The sequence below is a fragment of the Dreissena polymorpha genome, chromosome 11, assembly GCF_020536995.1.
Source record: "Dreissena polymorpha isolate Duluth1 chromosome 11, UMN_Dpol_1.0, whole genome shotgun sequence".
Lineage (NCBI taxonomy): Eukaryota > Metazoa > Mollusca > Bivalvia > Myida > Dreissenidae > Dreissena > Dreissena polymorpha.
The window spans coordinates 40735468-40759534 of NC_068365.1; the positions used below are offsets into that span (position 1 = coordinate 40735468).

Here is a 24067-nt window from a genome sequence, read left to right on the forward strand (position 1 = left end):
CATTTGGTTTGATCATCATATGCACTGCCTGTTTCGATGATACAATAATACAGTCAACTTCTTTTCAGAGCTAAAGATGATTAATTAAAGAGGGTTGTTTTACACATAGCAAAAAAGTTTCTCATTATAAATGTGTTTGCACGCCTATTTTTGTATATAAAACCGCTTTTCTAGGGAATAGTACATACAAATAATTAGCGGTATAAAATAAAATTCCGTCCTCCAACATTTAATTTAGAAAGAATGGCCTGCAGAAATTAATCTTTTGACTAAATTATAGTGCTATGCATATATTTGGTGTATACCTTGGCCACTTTCCCTCTTCGATCAAATTGTCTGTCGGTACGTTGGTGTTTCTGTAGAGCATTTCTCGACCATGTATAGAGAACGCTTTGAAATAGGGTCATTTAAATTTGTATGCTGGAAACTTGCACTCTGAAATCGCATGGGTCATGGGTTCAATATTAAAAGTTTATATGTGTCCTCTTTTAAGCTTGTTGATATCATGCATCTGGGATCACCTGATACAACTATTACTTTATAGTAAAAAACGTAAACATCTTATTTTCTGAAACCGCAAGTGTTATTGGTTTATATTTGGTGTGGATCATCATATGGATGCCCTCCACTAAATGCATGCTTAGGAAAATATTTACTCCATACTAGGTGCTATTCTCAATACCCCGCCAAAGGCAGAGGGATATGGAATTGGAGTTTTCTTTCCATCAGTCTTTGCTTCTGTCAGTCGGTCATTCCGTCAATTCGTCCGTCAGGGCTATATCTCATATATCATACAAGACTTCAACAGGAAACTATCTAAGTGTATTAATAGCAGTAAGGAAAATTGCAGTGTACACCAACCATTACCATAGTTAAACTTTCTAAAATAAGAAATATTGCCCTGTGTTTTTGTATTGTGTAAATGTTCAGGGCTATATCTCAGATATGCTACAATGTTTTCATATGACACTGCGTGTTTACAGATATCAATTAGGAGAAGTGCAATGCATAAACACACTACCCTACACTGTTTTCTTTTTGTTCAGGATTATACCAAATATCAAGGGATTTGCACCCGTCAATATACAAACTGTATTTGGCGGGGATATCAATTTAACTAATTTGCTTCTTTTATATGTATTTAGTGAACATCTACTAATTTCTCATACTTTCAAGGCATATTTAAAATCATTGTTATACAAAGTAAACATACTATAAACATACTTCATTTATTACACATACCTCACTATGTCTGCTTAACCCTTTTCTTGACAGCCATTTAGCCAATATAGGTTACGCATGCACAATTAATTTCCTTCTATATTACATATAAAATAGTTAAAGTTCGATATCAATTTTTACCATGATCAAGCAATGACCCACTATATCATCATACATCATTAGAAAGATAAATGCATAATCTTTTGAACAAAAAGGATGTCATTAAATTCTATACGTTGTAACTGAAAATATTCACCTTAGAATAGGCAAACAGGTTTTGACAGCTGTGCAGGCGTCCATTTTGGGCTCAAATAGTATGACAAACTTTCAAAGCCGGGAACCATCAACAGAAAAAGTAGAGCACAAAAATGGCTTTTTTTCTTATTGTTCACAAATATACCTTCAAATTAATACCAAAAACAACCATTAGCAATGTACCGTAAATCCACGAATATAATACGCACTTTTTTACCTGCCGATTTTTTCTTCAAGTAGGGGGTGCGTATAATATACCAGTTTAGAGCAGAACAAAATTTTTCCTGTGCAAATTTTCAACTTAATCACTGTTATTTGCTTCGCTGCAGCCATTTTGAACTACACCATTACATCAAAGGGGTGGAACAGGGCTCGCGCTGTCGTTCGCCATTTGAGTCATTTGCGAAAATATTGAGAATTAGGCTCAATAAAAATCTTATTTGTGAAAATTCGAAAATCTAGTTAAATTTCATTGAAAACATCCGCCATTTATATCGGACTGGTTTTCTATATTTGTCTCTTTGTTTTAATGAAAGTGTTCGCAATTCGAACAGTAAACGAAACCCGGTCTGTACCCGATTATGAGACAATGCTTGACCTTATTGTTATTGAAGTGCGCATGGTAGCTGGCCAATCAACATTGAGCTCGCTTACACATGAAATGACATTGTCAAATGAAACGTGAGAACGGGAGGAGCTATAATATATAGGAAAATATTGGGTCATCCATGCGCAGACACTGTATGCTTTGAATACACAGTTAATATCGTCGTCTGCCTACAAAATAGAGACTGGACGCTAAGTCGTATAAAGAGATTAGCAAATGAAAAAAAACAACTGACATTACCCGTAAATAAATATTTCTTAGCTGACCACTATTTATCTTTCTACTGCATATTTACCATATCTGAAGTAAAGAGTGGTAATTAAATAATTAGTTTTATGATGCTAATAGAGTCTATTACACCTGTCTGCCGATTGCCGAATTAAATTGAAAGGTGATAATTAATTAATTTGTTTTTTACTCCCAAACTAGCCTTAATGGCAGCAGCGTATTTAATTTAACTAGATCATGAAAAACACGAGCGGTTTAATTGTATTTTAAGTTATATTAAAGTATCAAGTTTGTAACTCGAAAAAAGAAAAAGTAATTCATCTAGACAACTATAAAAACAGAAGTAACCATTTTGTCTTCTTATTACTTTATTATTGTTATAATTATTATCGTCCCGAATATTGTCAAATTGAATTAAATGTGAAAACAAAAAACAGCGTCTCTGCTTCTTTCTTTTGTAATTATGACTGCTTGACCCGGATGTCAGCAAGGGGCCCGTGTGTTATCGGTAACAATCAATGGTAATATAAACAATAGACAGAGATATTTATTATGCAACAGCACTATAACACATCCTGATCGATATACCGGGGTAACAGATAGTTGACAACACCAAATTGATTTGCTATTTTCACAGCACAAAAATATATTGACACATTTTTTCGGAAATGGCCGATTTCGGACACTAAATTTTTAGTGCGTATTTTACTCGGATTTTCAATTTTTACCGATTAATTTTGACCAAACTCGGGGATGCGTATTATGCACGAGGGCGTATTATATTCGTGGATTTACGGTATTTTACAAATCCTATGCAGCATGCACTGAACAATGTGTGCTAAGTATCAAACTGACTGCATGTAACCCTAAAAACAGGAGTTCCAGTTTGGGGTTATGTGACCTTAAAGGTTACGCATGCGCAATTAATATCCTTCTATATTACATATAAAATAGTTAAAGTTCGATATCAATTTTTACCATGATCAAGCAATGACCCACTTTATCAATATACATCATTAGAAAGATAAATGCATAATCTTTTGAAAAAAAAGGATGTCATTAAATTCTATACGTTGTAACTGAAAATATTCACCTTAGAATAGGCAAACCGGTTTTGACAGCTGTGCAGGCGTCCATTTTGGGCTCAAATAGTATGACAAACTTTCAAAGCCGGGAACCATCAACAGAAAAAGTAGAGCACAAAAATGGCTTTTTTTCTTATTGCTCACAAATATACCTTCAAATTAATACCAAAAACAACCATTAGCAATGTATTTTACAAATCATATGCAGCATGCACTGAACAATGTGTGCTAAGTATCAAACTGACTGCATGTAACCCTAAAAACAGGAGTTCCGGTTTGGGGTTATGTGACCTATAAGCTTATGCAGTTACCAACAAACCTAGCTGCCTGCTTACCAGTTGCTGATAGCCATCTGATCAATATCAGTACCCCATCTTTACAGGCATTATTGGAAAAACGCTGTTTTATGACCCTCATTGCTTTTGAACCTGATATTATCATATAAACTGAAAAATTATTGAAAAATACTCAATATAACAGTTTTAGCAAATAAAATTTCCTTTCTTTCCTGTGGTGTAAACTGTATGTTTCTACCTTAATTTATTGGTCAGTTATAGTTATGCAAAGTTGACCATTGTGTGTTAAAAATAAAACTTAAAACATTTTGCAAATAAAGTACGAGTGATAAATAAAACGTTTCTTTCAATAAGGTGATGAAGGACTTAATTGAAATATTTTTTTATTTGTCGGCATTTTGTTTTATTTCAGACTCCATGTAGTTTTCAGATCAGAATCTCTGTGCTTTATAACTCGAACTCGTTAGTTTCTGAACACGTGTGCTATTGAAAATAGCCGTCAGAATTGCGATTAATCGCCCAAACAAGCACAAAGTGTCTAGAACCCGTGTTTCTTATCCCTAAATGTTAGATAAGCACGTGCCCTATTAATTGTTATGTTGGTCAGTTCAAAGGCATATTTAAGACCGCCGACTGCGTCTTTGTTTTATTGCCCAATCAAGCACCGATAATCAAATATCCTGAATAATACGAAACACAAACTTTAGATAAGCACGTGTCGTTTGTAAAAACATTTGAGTGTACATGTCATTAAACATATCGATGTAATTCTCGTATATGATCTCGGAAACAAACATTTACGATATAATGGAATCAAACAACAATAAGAATGAAATCAATTTACACCCAAATCATTAAATCCCTATTGAACGTGTTTATTTTTGCGGCATTTTTAACGAGTTATTAATACGTTTTCGGAAAATGTCCATATTAAATACGGTTCCCGGAACGTGATTTACGCATGTCAAATGGTAAACCCTCGTCTTGATTGGTCGCAAATTTCATCATAACTCTAAATAGCAACATTACCGGATGTTTACTCTACAGTTTAGACAAATGATGAACGCATTTCCGTTACACTTAAAACGTCATTTTAAGCATTTAAATAGCAAATTAAATCATGCCGCGTAAAAACGCGTATATATCAGGTATATATCAGGTAATAGATTGGGTAGTAGAAATGCGTAGATAACAGGGAATCGATACAGGCGTAGATAAGCGTATTTGACAGATAATCGATAGGGTCATAGAAACGCGTACCTGTCAAGGAAAGGGTTAAATGACCTTGTTTGGCCACATTTGCCCATACGCTAGTATAAAAGGACGACCAATTTTTGGTCATCAGCTCAGTTCCATCACGAAAACTTAGAGGCAGGTCCTTTTATAAAATTAACAGCAAAAGCTTTACATTCACTTATATATATTCGAAAGAGCTCATTTAACATCATACTTAAAAGTACTTACCTGTGACATTTCATTACGACAGTTTGAAGCATTTATTGATGTTCGTATGTACAATAAAATTGGTTGCCATTATCAATTGTGAAAGACTCATACATTAAACAAGTAAACTTGTAACACTTCAATTAACAAACTGTAGGAAATCTTATGCTCAGGTGAAAATACACCAACTGCCTTTATAAGACTATAATATATACATTTACTAATGTAATGATTTTTGAGTTGCATACAGCAATGATTATTTTGTTCAACGTGCGACAATAAAAGTTAATAACTTTTCGAACAGTGTTGTTTGCATTCCTCATATGTTTAAAAGTGCAGCATGGACGGCTGAAAAGTCAGTGTATTACTCGTACGTACACAAGCGTTCACAGGTGGAACGTAACACTATTGCTTAAATAAGGTTTATAGTAAATTGAAAACAGCGTTATTACATGTATACCCCTTTAAGCTACTGTAATCCTTTAGTTCAGAAACATTTGAAACAGCTTTATGGGGAACAAAATAATGTTCTATGGTCCAACCAGTTTCTATAATGTTTTAAAACTGTTCAATATTCCCCACAGAATTTTGAAAAGCTCAGCAAATGATATATTTGACACCTAAAGAAGATTCCTTTGTGTGAAATAGACATGCTCAAATGTCCACAAACATTTTTTATGCTCCCCCAAAATTTATTTTGGGGGGAAGCATATAGTCACCGCTTTGTCCGTCCGTCCGTGCGTCCGTGTCCGTCCGTGCACAACTTTTGTCCAATCTATTTCTCAGCTACTAATGACCAGAATTCAATGAAACTTTATAGAAAGCTTCACTACCAAGAGGAGATGTGCATATTATCAGCGGGTTCTGGTCGGATGATTTTTCACAGAGTTATGGCCCTTTGAAATTTTCCATTAACTGTATATATAGTGCAATTCTTGTCCGGGCTATTTCTCAGCAGCTAATGACCGGAATTCAATGAAACTTTATGGGAAGCTTCACTACCAAGAGGAGATGTGCATGTTATCAGCGGGTTCTGGTCCGATGATTTTATACAGAGTTATGGCCCTTTGAAATTTTCCATTAACTGTACATATAGTGCAATTCTTGTCCGGGCTATTTCTCAGCAACTAATGACCGGAATTCAATGAAACTTTATGGGAAGCTTCACTACCAAGAGGAGATGTGCATATTATCAGTGGGTTCTGGTTTGATAATATTTCACAGAGTTATGGCCCTTTGAAATTTTAGATAAAACAATTATTGTCCCCCCAACTACTGTGCCCTCAAGACCTATCCTTTTATCTGAATATTAGTGCAATATTGTGACAAAAAAACACTTTGGGAAGCATTGATCACCGTTCTCGGACGGTTTCTTGTTTTATTATGTTTCTTTTAATCTAAATCATGTTCATATAATATTTAAGCAAATTAGCCAATGGTTTATTTAACCCATTCCAAGAATTGGAAACTTATCAACATTTTATTTGTATAACTTAATGTGCAATGTTCATGTCAGATTTGTGTGAAATAGTAGCTTTGATATTGCAATTGTTTAATTACTGTAATTTAAATCATACTTACAAAACCTCTAAAATCAATGCTCTTAAGTTTCTATATATGAAGAAGATGACGCAGAAGAAGAGGACAAGGATGCATTATTCCACACCCTTCAAAGTGTTTTAGAGGACATCCCCCAACACAACGTGCTGATGTTGCTAGGCGACTTCAATGCTAAGGTTTGCTGCGACAACAAAGACAAAGAGAGAACCAAGGGAAACCATGGAGTGGGTGTGATCACCGACAACGGGGAGAGACTAATCAACTTCTGCCAACAGAACGACCTTGTCATAGGAGGGACCCTGTTCGCGCACAAGGAGATCCACAAACTTACATGAACATCACCAGACGGCAGGACCCAGAACCAGATCGACCACATCATCATCACCTACACAAGGTCGATATATCATGTTAAATATATCATGCGTCGCCGCGACTGTCAAGAAAAATATTGTGGGTCGCCGCGACTGTCAAGAAAAATATCAAGTATCGCTTCGTTTGTCTAGTTTCGCCCTTGATGAAAGAAGTGCAAGATTATATATGGCACTATCAGGATTCCGTATGTTTAGTATTTGCTCCTCGTTGTCCTGGGTATTGAACCCTCAGGGCAGGCAAGTCTACATGGCGTATAGTGGTTATGTTTTAGTTAGTTTAAACCTATTTATTTTAGCTCGATTGCACCGAAAGCCTAAGGCTTATATAAACGCTCTCGAATCCGGTTATGTTTTCTTAGCTTCTTTTTGTCCTGGGTTTTGAACCCCCAGTGCAGGCAAGCCTTCATGTAGCATAGTGGTAATGTCACTTTCCTAATGATTTTAGTAATTTGATGGGTAATAATTCATCAAAGTGATATACATATACAGTTAGGATGACTTACTATTTATTAAAGATCTTTGCTAAAATATTATAATATTACTGATTAATATGGTTATCATGACAGTATACAGATATTACATAAGGATATCCAGATACAAATTCTGGCATTCATTTACATCGCAACTAAAAAATATCTTGTATGCTCAATTACTTGATTGCAAATTGTTTCTTTATTGAAATCCCAAATTGCAAAAATCGGTAATATTTGACGTTTTTAAAAATCTGTTTAACATAGCAACACGATTATTGTTTAATGGTGAGGTAGTGTGTTGTGTGTCGTGCGGCCTAAACATTTGCATTGTTAACACACTAGAGGCCTCATTTATTGCTTTATCTCCATTAAATTTGGTTACAAGATTTGTCCTAAGGCCAAAACAAAATAATGTTGTGGTTCAGGTTACGGGCCAAAAAATATTAGGGTAGGTTGGTAGGAAAACATTTTATTTTTTTATTTTATTTTATTTTGTTGAACGGCTTTTTCCAATACATACATAGGCAATCTAGCACACAAACCGTTTAACTGCTGATAAGGATGAATGGCCAATACATGGCTTCAACTTGGCTGTAGCCTTGCATTGACTTTTTCATAATCCATATCAAAAAGAAACTTCAGAAAACTTTTTATATAGAGAAAAATACTGTAAATGTTGATGGATAATAACCCGAAAATACTTTGAAAAACAAATTAGCTTAATTACTAAGGCTAACACCTTTTTGATAGTCATACCTAAACTGAAGGCTTTAAAAGCCCTGCACTCAGGAGCATGGTCGCACTTTTTATGTAAAACATTAAATACAATTGACGAAGAAGATGATTTCTAAATTGTGTCGCAGAAGCTGTATGCATTTAATATGTAAAGCACCTCCCCGATGAGTCGGAGTGAGTGAACTAGGGCTGGCCCAAAATTTCTTTGAGCCAACTTGTTTCCGTCTTTCGGTGCGCAAAAATTGGTTTTGCAATAATTATATATATACTATCAACTTGCTTATATTTCTTTTTAATGACAACAAAGGCATATTAAATATCATAATATAACATACAGTTTTCAATATAGAAATAATTAGTATGGTACTCATGTCAAAGTACAAACATAAGTTATTTTAAAGATGTACATTTAATAGTGGTGTCGATGGTCCCAAATTTGAAATCCTGAGAATAAGGCTGAGGGTATTGGAATTAAGGACAGTGCCCCTCCACCCCATCAAAAGCCACTACTAATTGTGCTTTTATATAGTCTTTCCAATTGTATTTTCAGGTGAATACAATTCAGAATATTATAACCAACACCGTGGTATCATTGCATGTGTATTCGTCATTCTATTTCTTCTATAAAGAACTTCGAAAATAAATTATAATGGACGAAAAACATAATGTATCCGAAAACGACATTCCGAAAAATTGTACGCGTTTTGCACATAAAATAGAATGTGCATATTGTTTTTGACAGCAGAAAATGAAAACCAGAAACCTTGCAAATATCGAATTGGGTTGATAAATTGCTTTACACTGGCACATTTTGTGGGTAAAAACAACTTAATTATCACCTTTTAATTTCAAACCTTAATCGGCAGAAAGGTGTAACATCATCGAGATAGAACTAATTATTTAATTATCATCCTTTAATCGATGGATTGATAGTCAGGAGAAAGGTGTACAGTGATCAGCTTAAAAATAATTTGTTTATTGTTACGCTTCTTTTCATTTGTTTATCTTTTTATACGACGTTTGCCATCGGCCGCTATATTGTTTGCGGACGACAGTATCAACTGTGCATTCGGAGTATACAGTGTCTGCGCATGAATGACCCAATATTATTTGTGAGCAAACTCAATGCTGATTGGCCAGCTACCACGTGCACTTCAATACTAGTAAGGTCAAGCGATGTCCAATGCTCTGGTGCAGACTGGTTTTCGTTAATTGATGAAATTGCGAACACTATCATTGATAAAAAGAGAAAATATTGTTAACCAGTATGTATTGAAATGGCGGATGTTTTCATTGAAATTTTACGAGATTTTAGCATTTTGGCAAATCAGATTTTTCTTCAGCCGAATTCTCATTACTTTTGCAAATGGCTGAAATGGCGAACGACAGCGCGAGCCTCACCGGACGAGGATAAAGGTGCGCTCGTAAAACACAAAACCTCAACATTATTTTGTTTTGGCCTAATGATATCTTGGACGAGTTTGAAAATGGTTCTGGTTGGTTAAAAAATATGGCCGCCATGGGGCTGGCATTTTACCTTATATGGCTTTATTAAAACCTTGTTAACACTCTAGACGTGACATCTATTGTCCGATCATCACTACACTTAAACAGAAGTTTTTTTTCAAATGATCATATATTGAACAAGTTTGAAAATGGTTCCGTTGGCCTGCAAAACATGGCCGCCAGGGGGTGGGGTAGTTTTCCATTTTATGACTTTAGTAAAACCTTGTTGACAAACTAGAGGCCTAATTCATTTTCAGATATTCATAAAACTAAGTCAGAATGTTTGTTGAAATGATATCTTGGTTGAGTTTGAAATGGTTCCAGTTGGTTGAAAGACATGGCCGCCAGGGGGCGGAGCATTTTTCCTTATAATTGTTTTTTTTTAAACTTGTAAACACTCTTAAAGTCACATGTAAGGTCCATTCTTCATAAAACTTGGTGAGACCGTTTATGTTAATGATATCTTGGATGATTTCGAAAATGGTTCCGGTCTGCTGAAAAACATGACCACAGCGGGTCGGCAATTTATCCTTATATGTCTATAGTAAAAGCTTGTTAGCTTTTTTAAAATTACATTTATAGTTCACTCTTCTGAAACTTTGTCAGAACATTATTTTGTTCTAATGATATATTGGGCTGCACAGAATGTGTCAGTTCCTTTGTATCTCAGGTTAGCGCATTTGGGCCTTTCAGGCCATTTTGAAGTCTTCACACTAACTACAGTGTTTTTTTTCGGTTTTGGGGAAAGGGGGTCGGGTCCCCTGAGAGGGGGAAAATTCGCGCGTAAATGGGGAAAAGGGGGAAATTTCTATGCTTAGCTAGTAACAGTACAAAATCAAGTTTTAACACTATAATTCACCATACAGAGGGAGAAAAACATAATTCAAACTCTTTTATTCATTAACATGTTATGTTCATGTTCAAAGTTCAACATTTCTGGGCTTTTCAGCGAACTTATCAATTATTCTTGTGACCTCCTCTTCACTAAGTCTCTCAGTGTGCAGACAGAGTCTGATCAGGGACTTCAGTGTAGCTTCCCGAAGACTGTTTCTCTGTGGCATGCAAAGCAGGTTGAGCAAACTAAACAGTCTTTTAACACTCTCTTGACCGGACGTATCTGGCGTTTCACTGCCGGCATTTGAAGAAGACTGACTTTTAAGTTGTACTTGTTTGAAAAGAATATCAATTTATTTTTAAGTTAAAACAGTTTTGTCAATTTTTTTATGATAGCTTTTGTTGTTGTGCGACATGTTGGAATACGTATGGTTTGCGGTAGATGTCGTAAAGCGAAAGTCGTGATAGTGAACTACGTATGGTTTGCGGTAAAGGCTAGAATAAAGTAAACACGCGGATGCAGTTCTAGCATCAAATAAACAGTGCTAAAATATCCTTTGTTTCATAAAAAGCGCGCGAAAATTATGCAGACATGTAGAAGGTCGTTTGGAAAGTTTGGGTGTATTTTGTGTTGTATAAATTCATGAACATCACGTCAGGCATAAATCACGTGTTCAGTGGGGGAAAAAACGCCCCAATTAGACGTTATTTCATCATCTCTATAAATAGTAAAAGAATGCCAAAATGTATTTGATACTAAAGGAAATATTGAGAATGTTTGTGTATCGTAAATATTTACCAGCATTTGCTTCAAAACTGGAATATACGGGATTATCGGGTAATCAGTAGCGATATTAACTATATAATATGAACAAAATAAAACGTGTTTATATACCCATATTCAAACAATAGTTATTATAAGCTGATAATTAACAAAACAACAAATACGTCGTCACCATCTTGATTATTGATGTGGCTTCAAGCTGCTAATTTTCTCAGCTTAAATATAATAGCAAATTCAACATGCAATTAATTTATAAATCCACCATATGCAGGAGCCTTGACCACTTGTATGTGCGAAAACATAATTACGTGACCTTGTTTATGTGTGAAATACATACACTACGGGCGGGAAACAAACTTAATTGGCCAGACACATTAACTATGCTTACATGTACATGCTAAAACAATCCGCGCTCAATAAATTTATTATGATTTTAATTGTTATTTTAATTGTTCTTTCAAAATTTGTTAACTACATGTAACTAATAACTTTTTAAAGATTTTTTATTTCATGATGCGCATCGACTCGGCATCATGTCGCGGATCACGGCATGCCTCGGCGGACAGATGTGAAGTTTCGCAGAGAAATGCGACTTGCCGCCGCATACTGACGCGGCTTCAACGACTGACGCGGCATTGACTCGTTTCACCTTGCCGCCGCGGATCACGAAATATGTTTGTTCCGCTTTGGCTGTACTGTATATATTTCCTTAGTATCGCGGGCTACCACCGCCCCCAAAACCCCCGATCTGTCGATAGTGGTAAACAACTGCATACTGGTAAAGTGCAATCTAGCCTGTTTTGTAGTGTTCAGTGTGGCCGCTAAGGCATTTAAACAATTATTATTCCCCGGGGGTAAAAAAACTGAACATATGCATATGTTCCATAACCGTAGGGCCTAGGGCTACCAAATTTGGTATGTAGTGACATCTTATAGTTCTCTACCAAGTTTGTTCAAATTATTCCCCTGGGGCCAAATTTGTCAGTTTAAGGCTCCCATTATTTTATTAGTTTATTGAAATACACTTGGAATAACTTTTTAATTATAAGAGATAAATGCATACATGTCGAGCGTGAAAGGTAGACCAACATATGAACTATCCATAAATGTTAACCCTTTACCAAACGACACATTTTGGACTGACCCAAAATGAAAGAGATTGCAGACGAGAAATAATATTGTTAAGAACTATTTATAAAGTGGCTGGGTGGGATTAAAATCATTGTGAATAAAGGAGAAATTGCTAAGAATGAGCAATTTCTCCTTTTTGAAACCGGAAGTCCTGTTTTCAAAAAGAAAACAAACTCTTCAGAAGGAGTTATGGTCTATTGGAACGTCAGATGGAAAAAGTAAAGGAGAGTTAGGTCAAGCTAATTGTTTCGTCATGATATCTCTTTAAACCTCACGCCATATACAAGTAGTTTTGCCATGATCGCAACATCTTGATGAATTATAATTCAAATTTTGGTCTCATAAACATTAGAGGTTGTTTAACAAACAACCTCTACAAAGTTATTATTCCTACTGCCTTTTGGCACCTCATGAACCTGAACCAAAAAAACTCGTAACTTTATGTTTCCTCAGGCAAATATCTTCTTTGTACAATTAACAATTTCTTCACTACATTAACAATCCTGCTACACTCACTAATGCCTCAAGAATGAAGTAAAGTTCAGGGAACCGTTTCTTAAAACTACGTACATTCAAAAATCATTCGTAAGTGCAAAACGTTCAGTTTGTAGCGTTTCTATAAACTTCGTAATGTTACGTTTACGGTAATTTTGCACGTAAAGTTTCGTGTGCTCAAAGGCTCGCTTAACTCAGTAATTTAGCGTAAATATGGCGGCGTATGTACCGATATTTCGGAAAACCGAACGTAGACAAGAAATCTACGAGCGCATCATCATTTTAGTTAGTTTAAACCTATAATCTATATTAAGATCTTGGTAGGGCATGGAAAGATACTGTAACGGAAATCCTGCGTTGATTGTGCAGGATCTATTCTGTAAGATTGTGGATTGGAGTTTTGCTAAAAGAGGAAATTTTACATGTTCGAATCGAATGTTGTTATGATTTGTTCGATTTTCCTTTTGACAATTCATTCAACTTTCGTTTTGAACAAGGCTTTATCCTTCACAAGACGCCAAGTTGAACTCAACGAATGTGACGTTTGCTGAGTGATAGAATTGATTCATTGTGGGTAAAAGTATACTTTTTCTGTAAGAATTATGTAATAGAATTGTATAATCTACGTTTTTGTAAATAGTTGCATTTATATTATACTGCTAAATTAATTTTAGCACAGATTACTGTATAATTGTCATTCATTGACACAGCAGTATAATATAAATGCAACTTTTAACAAAAACGTAGATTACTGTATAAAATTTTAATTAATATGTCAACAGCGCTTCTTATAAATGTGTATACGGTTGTCACTTTATTGTTGAATTTGGCACATTTACAGTTTAAGCAGAAGTTCTGCATCAAGATCCATTTCTTTGGAAATAATATCATGCATATATCATTTTGTCAAAACTGCATAAAATAAAATATACTGTAGAGACTGTGAGATACAATCTGTCGACATGTTAGCTCAGTTCAGTTAGATTGGTCTTTGTCAGCTCTGGTACTACAATTGTATTTTATTTCAGGTGTGTGGCTTTAAATACTCAACACCTTCATTGTTTTCGACTGTGTGCTTATGGATTAATTTAATGTTTGATCTGCATAACGCCTGCATAATAACATAAGACAAAACATGTGCATAGTTGTCTTTTTGTAAGATTTGTTTTATATTGAAAACAATATCGTTTCATTTTTGTGCCGATATAAAATGCATAGATATTTAATTAGTTGTAAATATATGTCATAACTAATGAATATTAAGAACCACTCGCTCGAATCATGTTTCAAAATAAGGTTATACAATTCAAGTGTCTGTTGTTTTTATACGCCCGTCTATGACGGGACGTATTATGGTATACCCCGCGTCCGTCTGTCCGTCCGTCCGTCCGTCCGTCCGTCCGTCTGTTAATGTCGTACGCTACGTCAAATATCCTTTGACAGATTTTCTTCAAATTTTAACACAATCTTAATATTGATAAACCCTGATCCCCTTTCGTTTTTGACGGAATTCTGAATTGTCGTTCCAGAGTTATGGGACTTTGTTCGTCAAAATTTCGTGATTTCATTGAATGTCCTACTGTAGCTCAAATATCCTTCGATGGATTTTTTTCAAATTTCAACACAATCTTAATATTGATAAATCCTGATCCCCTTTCGTTTTTGACGGAATTCTGAATTGTCGTTCCAGAGTTATGGGACTTTGTTCGTCAAAATTTCGTGATTTCCATGCTCATGTACTTATAAAATAAACCATGTATTCAAATACAAATAAACTGAAGTCAAAAAATGATTCAAAGGGTTATTTATTACCTTACTACTTCATTGGCGAACGACGGGCGTATCATGCGCTCATGGCGCAGCTTTTATTTTGGCATTTAATGCTTAATGCATTTAGTTTTGAATAAAATACTTAACGTGAAGCTGTATTTTATATAAAAAAAAATTAATGAATGAATGACACGCTAAAGTTCCTAAGATATGTATTGCTTACGACGAGTACTTGTCAAACAAATTCAAACAAAATCCTCCCTTGATATATTTGTTTTAATTTAAATAGATCAAATAAAACAAATTGCCAGTACCGATAAGTACAATATAGAACATCCCAGTAAAGAGTCACCGAATATCGTATTTCTTCAACAAGTGGCAATACAAGTGCAATACATTTTAGGTTTTAATAAACTACTAAAACGTTAAGAACTTTCGCAAATATCACTATTGATTTATTGACATACAGTTTAAAAATGCCAAGCATTTCTTAAGTAGCCTTACCCTACGGAGTTTGTCTTCGACTGTTGACTAAAGTAGATCAATAAGAACGCCGACTGCATATGACCCAGTGTATTTAAATCAATATTTGAACACAAATGGATGGGGGATATCAAATCATCATCATCATCATCATCATCACCATCATCATCATCATAGTCATCAAATTGCTTTGACCATTCCAGACTTACCACATTAAATATATCTGACAATTCCACTGACATTTCAAAACAGTCCCAAACGGGCAAACCTAACCAAACCAACTGGCCATAACCATTCCGTAAAACCATGTTAGACAGTTACGAATGTTAGCTTCATGTTCTGTACGACTTTTGGCGAGTTTTCACTTGCCTTAAAGAAAACGTTAAAGGACGACATTTGCTCGAGTTCTCTTCAACATTGACACGAACATTTAGACGAGCTCAGCCAATATTTATATTTATATATTCCTTATGTTATTATATCAATCGCAGATATAATAATTGACTTTGAGAATGATCGAGTGTCGACAATTCTGCACGAGTTTATAAGCATAATGTTGTTCGCGATTACCAGCCCCCCCCCCCCCCCCCCCCCAAAAATGCACACCAAAGTCGAGTTATGCCCTAGAATGCCAACAGAAAGCTAAATTCCAGGGAACATGAAGACATGCAGAAGATGTGTATTCGAGAGTGCACGATTGTCATGAGACGTGCCCTCTCTATGTGTACGATAGGCGTCAACAATATTGAACGGTTTAAAATTATCGCCGCTTCTTGGCGAGTTCGAGCAACAGAAGAATACAATTTTGCGACATAGAACGACGAGTGGGCAGATTCACACGACACAATGCAAGTTCTGGCGAGGTACATTGACTCCACATCACGATCATCAGAGATCGGACAGACAGACGAACGGACGGACGGAGCGGACGGACGGACGGAAAATGTAAATATTATAAGAAGTTATCATATCCGTATCGTAAAATCAACAGTTAGGAATTATGTGTTAAGTTTACATTAATGACGATACCATTTTTGTAGTAGAGATGAGCAAATATTGAATATATTGAATATACATATGAATTTACAAAATAGATGTATACAGACGTGACTGAACACCTCAAAACGACCACAATACTCAGTTACACACGGGTGAACGGTAAAACTTGTATATGCACCTTTCAGTTTCTCATTTGCAGTGGGCTTATTTGGCAAATGTAAGAAAGTTCCGTTATTGAAACTATTTACATTGGTATAAGACATTTATAATTTCAATCTGTACAGGGAAGCAATTCAAATTGATTGTTATTTCATTGTTTTATCTTTAATTGTGTTCGCCGAAAAAGTAGAAGTAATATGTCTTTTTAATTGAATTTGCCATAACATATAACATATATATATAATTTCGGACTAGTACTTAAAAGTTCCCTGGGTACTTTTTTGTATGCTACAATATTCCCTGGGTACAGAAAATATACTTAAACATACCCAGGAATACTTAAGCTAAATCTGCTGTTGTTGGCTCTATTTTCAAATTAATAATGTTTCAGTTTACATTCTGTGAAATGGCCTCCGCGATGATATTATCGAAACTCGTACTCAAAAAAGCATATTGAGTTAGGTTTTGTTCAAAGAGGATTTTGTTTCGTATTCGGAAGTGCGTTTGATGACATCAAATTTTAGGCAGGAGTAAAATTCTGTACCCTGGGTACATTGAAGTGTACTTAAGAGTACCCCGGATACTTTGTGCTAAAACCTTAACATTTGGCATTAAAATTAAAGTGCTTCCACCTTCAACTTTGAAACTTCATATGTAGATGCACTTTGATGAGTTCTAAACGCCACAACCATTTTGGATCACTAGGTAATAGGTCAATGTCACTTTGACCTCTACAAAAATATAAAATTCTGACAAGCTTTAATCACAGCCCAGCGTTTTTTACCAATCCATGCATTTTTTTAAATATACACTTCAACACCGTTATTTCGAAGTCGTCGGGACCGTTAAAAAAACTTCGGATTAACGATAATTCGAAATAAACATTTGACAGAAGACTTCTTTGATTTTGTAAAAGTGGAAGTTGCATGGTTCGGTTACACGCTTACTTAAAAGCGTAAACTAGTCATATAGCAATAGATTTTCACTTGTAACAAACGGAGGAATAAAAATATTCTTTTTCTTGTTTTTATTTTTGTATAATTACAGAACATATAATATATAACGAATAGCATAAATTATCAGACATACAAACGTATGAATACATTTTCGGAAATGAATTAACTTTTTTAACTAATACGCGATGTCTCTCTGAACACCAGCTTTGGCACAGACGACAAAGGTGTAATTATCGGCTTTTGACGCGCCACGACAAGGAGTGAAAATACGCTCAGTATTTTGCAGTTTTGACTTCGGATTAAAGATTGATAATAAGGTGCCAATTATAGTGTTGGGACCGACTGAATCACTTCGAAATCACGATTTCTTCGGTTTAATGAAGTTCGGATTAACAATGAAATTTTACATAAAACAAAGAAGAACCAAAATCGGGACCCGAATAATACTTCGAAATAATGGTGACTTTGGATTATCGGTGTTCGAAATAACGGTGTTGAAGTGTAGAACAAAAAATATAATATAATTATATATGTGAAGAAGCATACTTTATGATAATTGCAAATGCCTATTGTTTCAAATTAATAGAAGCATTCATGGACTATGTTAATTTATCACAGAAAAAAAATTCTCATTTTAAATGAATTTATGAGGGAAAATCTGTTGTTTTTTTAAATATTTTGCACACAAGTATAAATATAAACATGGTAAAAACATGATGTTGATTGTTATAAAATTATCTAGAAGTGCGACAAGTGAATACAAGCAACAGAGTTTGTTAATTATTCTAAAACCATGCTGTACTACTGTACATTATCATTGATCAGTAAATGAAATGTTAAAAAATACTACCTCTTTACAGAGGCCATTGCTGATGGTCATCTCATTATAGGACATTCCATTTGTAATTCAGTGACGCACTAAACATAATCAAAGATACTCTTCCAGTAAATTGAATTCCTTTCAGGAAACTCCTTGATTATGTTTCTGTAAATTCAGATGTGTAAGCTACAATACACATGCCTGTCTTCTCAGTATTATCCATCCATTTTTTTCCAGTTTGCTCCAGCAATTCCAGTTTGAAATATATCTGACTAACCTTCGTAAAAGATTTGCTTCAGGACGAATCATCTCTTCTGTTTTAACAAAAAGCATATCCAGCACAACAAAGAATGGCCACACTTAATTTTAAAAGAATCAAGGGATTGAACATTTTTTTACAGTTGACCCCTTTTTTCATCGCAATTTCGCAAACAAGGGACTTTTTAAGGATAAATGTATAAATATTTAGTCTACCGAAAGTTTGTTAGAGAAAGCAAATTAAATCTACTTTATGAATTTCTTCAAATGTTCTCTATAAGGTCCGCGCAATCACCAGACTTCTGTTTAGAGATTATTCAAACATAGCAACTAAGTTTTACGCTACGTTCGGTTTCATTCATCTTGTAGAACATGCGTAGATTTGATCTTTAGCATCTAAAAATATGTGAAATAGAAAAAACGACAATATCTTTTGGAGAGATAAATGTACCTATGCGATAAGCAAAGGACCTGTGCGACAATTCTCAGGCTTTTTATCCCCGGCCAGAGGCGGAGGGATATTGTTTTGGCGCTGTCCGTTCGTCTTACTATAGGCACTTTTGTGTCCGGAGCCATATCTTGGAATTCTTTTGGCGGATTTCATTGAAACTTGGTATGAGTATATATATATGGATAAGAAGATGATGCACGCCAAATGACATTGTACACCATCTGTTCATTACAGAGTTATGGCCCTTTGTATCTTGAAAAAAGGCTTTTTTCAGTGTCAAATATAACCCTTTTGTGTCAAGAAGAATATGGGCGGGGGATATCAATTCAACGAATTTGCTTGTTAGTCTGTTAGTTAACACCGTAGTAACATTTTCCATACATAAAAATGCTCACCCTTCCAACTTTAAGAACCCAGTGGGACGAGGGATAGAAAGAGACAGTCACATGCTTGAGTACATTTCAACCCATGCGCATTGCACGCTTTTTTCACATAAAAAACAGTGGAGCGATTCAGGGCCATCATGGCCCTCTTGTTAATACTGTATGAGGTAAAGGATCTGATATTGTAATAAAATTGGTTTATGTAAGAACCTGCTTAATATTATCATTATAATTCCATGTTCATAACATGTCATTTATTAGAGCAATTAAAAATGTGGTGTGTTAAATAATTTGGTTTTAAGGTTTTATCTATACAGCTTCTATGGAACAGTTTAAACTCAAGTAATCAAAACACACATTACCCAATAGTCATGTGACAGTATACATAGTTACACTGTTAACCTCTATCATACAAGCGCCATTTGACGGTTAACTTGGTTGCTGTTCAGTTAGAAATTTCATATCACTTGTCTATGTTTAATAACAGTGTGTGTATTGTAAACATATGCTTGGACATAACTATTTCAAGTTATTTCAGATTGTAAAATCTTGTTTGTTGAAAGTGATTTATCAAAATGGCGACATCTAGAATTTCTAAAAATTCTGATGTGGTTAAATATTATTATTGTACAATCTGCAAAAAAGAGCGGTCTGTAGAAATAGATGCAGATTTTTACTGTAAAAAATGTCTTAAATACTTCTGCAGAACATGTATAAACTCCCACAGGCAGCATGGTTTGTGGTTTTATAAAAAATCTCCTTATGGAAAGGATAAAATAAGGAAGTGGCCACTTTCTAAGAAGATGGAGACTTCTCTTTTAATGTGCATCATACACAAGAGTGAAAAATTAACAATGTACTGCGCGGACCACAACCATCTGTGCTGCTCTAAATGTGTTGACAGGTAGCTTAAATTATTGCTTATTTTTTATCAGTATAAATTATTGCTTTGTATAATTCAATTACCACCATCCATTTTAATTTGTTTGGATTATTGTAATATTAGTTATATAAGTATTTCCAAATCAGTGCATGTGTACAATTTGTTGTTCAGGTTTAATTTGTTAATTTGTGTTTGTTAATAAATAACTCTTCAATGGTTCAAGTATATGGATTACAAGATATTGGCCATATTTCAGCAAAAAACATAGTGTAAAAAGTCCTTCTATGAAATGACTAAATTATAAACTCTTTCTTTATTGTTTTAAGTCAAAATGGTAAATGCAATAATCATGATGGACCTAAAGCTGTGACAATCAACAGTTAATAAACAGTAAATTTCTCATAAATAATGTAATGACTCCCATGCGGCTGAATGCGAGCTTTGTTTCAGAAAAACCTTTAATCAACCTGCCTGTGTAATGTCTGATGCATGTATTCCTTTACCCAATTTACATGTATGAAGGATATACGTCACATTTAATGGCTGAATGTTTGAGCCTGCATTTCTTAACTCACTTGAGCTTAACCTGCTCACGGTGAGCTTTTCTCAGCCTGATCTCTTTATGTTGATTGTTCGTTGTCTGTCCAACAATTAGCTAATGAAAACTATAGAGGCACCACATGTATTGCCCAATATTCATGGGACTTGGTAAGAACATAAATTGCCTCAATAATATTTCTGTCAAATTTGAAACTGGGCTATGTGAGATAAAAAAATGTAGGTCACATAGTCAAATTGAAAAAAACCCTGTTTTTCAACTCTATACAACAAAAGCATTGTTCGCATACATTCTTAAATGTGCCAAACCGTCGTACCTGACCAACGTTTTGAAAACAGGTCCGAATGAAAATGCTTTGTTGTCGGTCCAAATGTCCAGTAATTAATTAAAGAGCAAAAGTTTCTTTATTTCATAGAATTAAAACATAAAAAACTAAAAGCGAGTTTGAATGAAATATGAGCAGTACAAATTACCTCGTTTTTTTGTTAACAGTCATGAAATGTTACTGCACATGCGCACCAAACACTTTCTCCTATGCAAGTAAATGTGTCAATAGGTTTTACTGTTAAACCAAAACATGTTCTGCAACTCAGATCGTTGTATTCGGGTATTTAATACAGTTGATGTTGATATTAATTTACGCTTAATAGTGCTTTTTCATTGATTTTTATATCTTTGTGGTTGGTTTGTTTATATTTGTAGTTTAATTCTGAGTTTTCATATAATTTCCAGACCGGGAAATGCATGTTATTGAAATATTGTAAATACCTTGAATTGCTTTAAAAACTTAGTCTGTAAATTATGTAATTACTAGCAACATGTGTTAAATTGTTTGAGGTACTTCATTGAGTCCTTTCCCATATAAAGGTTTTTATGTAGAAATAATTTATTTACATCCTTCAGTCATTGTGAACTTAACTATCAGCATCAGTGAAAACATTGGTGTTCACAGAAATGTGCATGCCAGTATACAATTACTGAATTTTCAATTGAACACTTGCATTGTCTTTAACTTCATTTTGGTTTAAATATTTTTCTTAAGAATACTGTGATTGTGTTGTGATTTGTTAGTGTTAATTGTTCAGTGCTGTGTTTATTTTTCATTTCATTTTTATGCCCCCGGAGGAGGGCATATAGTGTTGCACTGTCCGTCTTTCTGTCTGTCACACTATGCGTTTAGGTTTCGAAAAATGCTCATTACTTCTATGTCGCTTCAGATGTAACCTTCATATTTGGTATGCATGTGTATAATTATGGACAAGGCTTTTCCATATGCCACAACATTTTGACCCCTGTGACCTTGACCTTGAACTTAGGGCCCGTGTTGAGGTTTCGAAATATGCGTTTATGTTTAGAAAACTTCTATCAAAGTGTTTATAGGGGGCATATGTCATCCTATGGTGACAGCTCCCTGTCCCAATAATCATTATGTCAATAAATTTGAGTTGATGACGTGATGTATAGGTCTTATGAATCCCAGTCTGGTCGTACATTTTTTTTAAGTCAACAGGACCCAATGTCCTGTGACCTTTAAGTACTTTTGGGAATGTCTGGTTTGACCGATCTTCATTAAGATTTTTCAGAATATTTTTTTGCCCCCCTTCGAAGAAGAGGGGGATTATTGTTTTGCACATGTTGGTCCGTCCGTCGGTCTGTCTGTCGGTCCGTCCACCAGATGGTTTCCGGATGATAACTCAAGAACGATTAGGCCTAGGATCTAGAAACTTCATAGGTACATTGATCATGACTGGCAGATGACCCCTAATGGTTTTCAGGTCACAAGGTCAAAGGTCAAGGTCACAGTGACTCGAAATAGTAAAATGGTTTCCGGATGATAACTCAACAATGCTTAGGCCTAGGATCACGAAACTTCATAGGTACATTGATCATGACTGGCAGATGACCCCTTTTGATATTTCAGGTCACTAGGTCAAATGTCAAGGTCACAGTGACACAAAATGTATTCACACAATGGCTGCCACTTCAACTGACAGCCCATATGAGGGGCATGCATGTTTTACAAACAGCCCTTGTTTTCTAATGATATAGCTGGAAAGAGGGACATGCTTCGGACATGCCGATGGTGATACCTTGCAAACACACTACACATCACATTAAAAGATCACCTGAGCACAACATTCTCATGGTGAACTTTTGTGATCAAATTTTGTCCATGTTTTGTCGCCCCTTGTTCATCATCAACATTTGCCTTTTGAACACCCAAGGATGGCATTTGTTGGCAAATCTTCATAAAACTCGTTCAGAACATTTTGTCATAATGATATCTTGGCCACGTGTTAAGTCTGGTCATGTGAGGTAAAAACTAGGTTACATAAAAGAACAATCTTGTGAACACTCTAGAAGACACATTTATTGCCCATTTTGTTATGAAACTCTTTGTCAGAACATGTGTCCAAAGTATAAACCTAATATATTTAAAACTGGGTCATGTATGGTTCAAACAAATAGTTTGTAAGACACAATTTAAAAGAACACTCGAGAGGCCACATTAATTGTCAATTGAAACTTAGTAACAACATTAATCCAATTAAAATCTTAGACATATTTCATACGTCCTGAAAGCTCAAGAAGAGTAATACTGTATCAGATATTCAGTCAGACAACCATTTGCCAGATCAATACAAGATATACATGTAATCACTTAAACATGTTCGTGGTCTATCACAGCAAACATACTTTTGTATTGAAATCCATGTCAGGGGACATAACATTATGCATATATTTTATACAAATTAATACAAACTTACACTATGCATATTATTGGTAAAAACAAATCATTTGTTAATGTACGAATCACAATACTCACATGTATTGTCAAATCTTCATGAAACTTGGTAATAACATTTATTCCAATGATATTAGTGGATCAGTGAAGTTCGAAACTGGTCCTGTTGGATGTAAAACTAGACCATTACGTGAAATTGAAGAATAGGTTTGTTAACATATTTCAACTTGTAGTTAACATTTATTTCACATTGTTTTCAGTACATTTAGTAATATTTGTCCCAATCATATCTCAGACTATATCAAACTTGGGTAGGGTGAAAAACTAACTCACAAGGTCAAACTGAAAAAAACTCTGATAAAACTCTAGAGTCCACACTGATTGTATAATCCTCGTGAGAGATTTGTTCCAATGATATCTCAGCCGATTTGAAAACTTTAGAAGTATTAACATTTGTCCAAGTTCAAAACTAGGTCACTAGGTAATAAAAAAAGAAAATACTATGAATACTGTAAAAGTAGTATATGTTTCCTCAATAATATTGACACTTGCTTAAAATTGATTTAAGTGATTTCT

General features: G+C 34.9%; 1 protein-coding gene across 5 annotated transcripts in view; it reads left to right on the forward strand.

The window, feature by feature from the left end:
* The window catches only part of LOC127850681 (uncharacterized), a 242204-nt gene that overhangs the window by 144648 nt on the left and 73489 nt on the right, over nt 1-24067 (forward strand). Inside the window, exon 1 of one of the 5 annotated variants that reach the window (XM_052383939.1) lies at nt 19736-20207. The exons of the other annotated variants lie outside the window; for them this stretch is intronic. Within the exon in view, the coding sequence (XP_052239899.1) occupies nt 19879-20207 (329 nt within the window). The 5' untranslated portion in view covers nt 19736-19878. Of the gene's footprint in view, nt 1-19735; nt 20208-24067 lie in introns of those variants that run through there. 5 annotated transcript variants of the gene reach the window in all.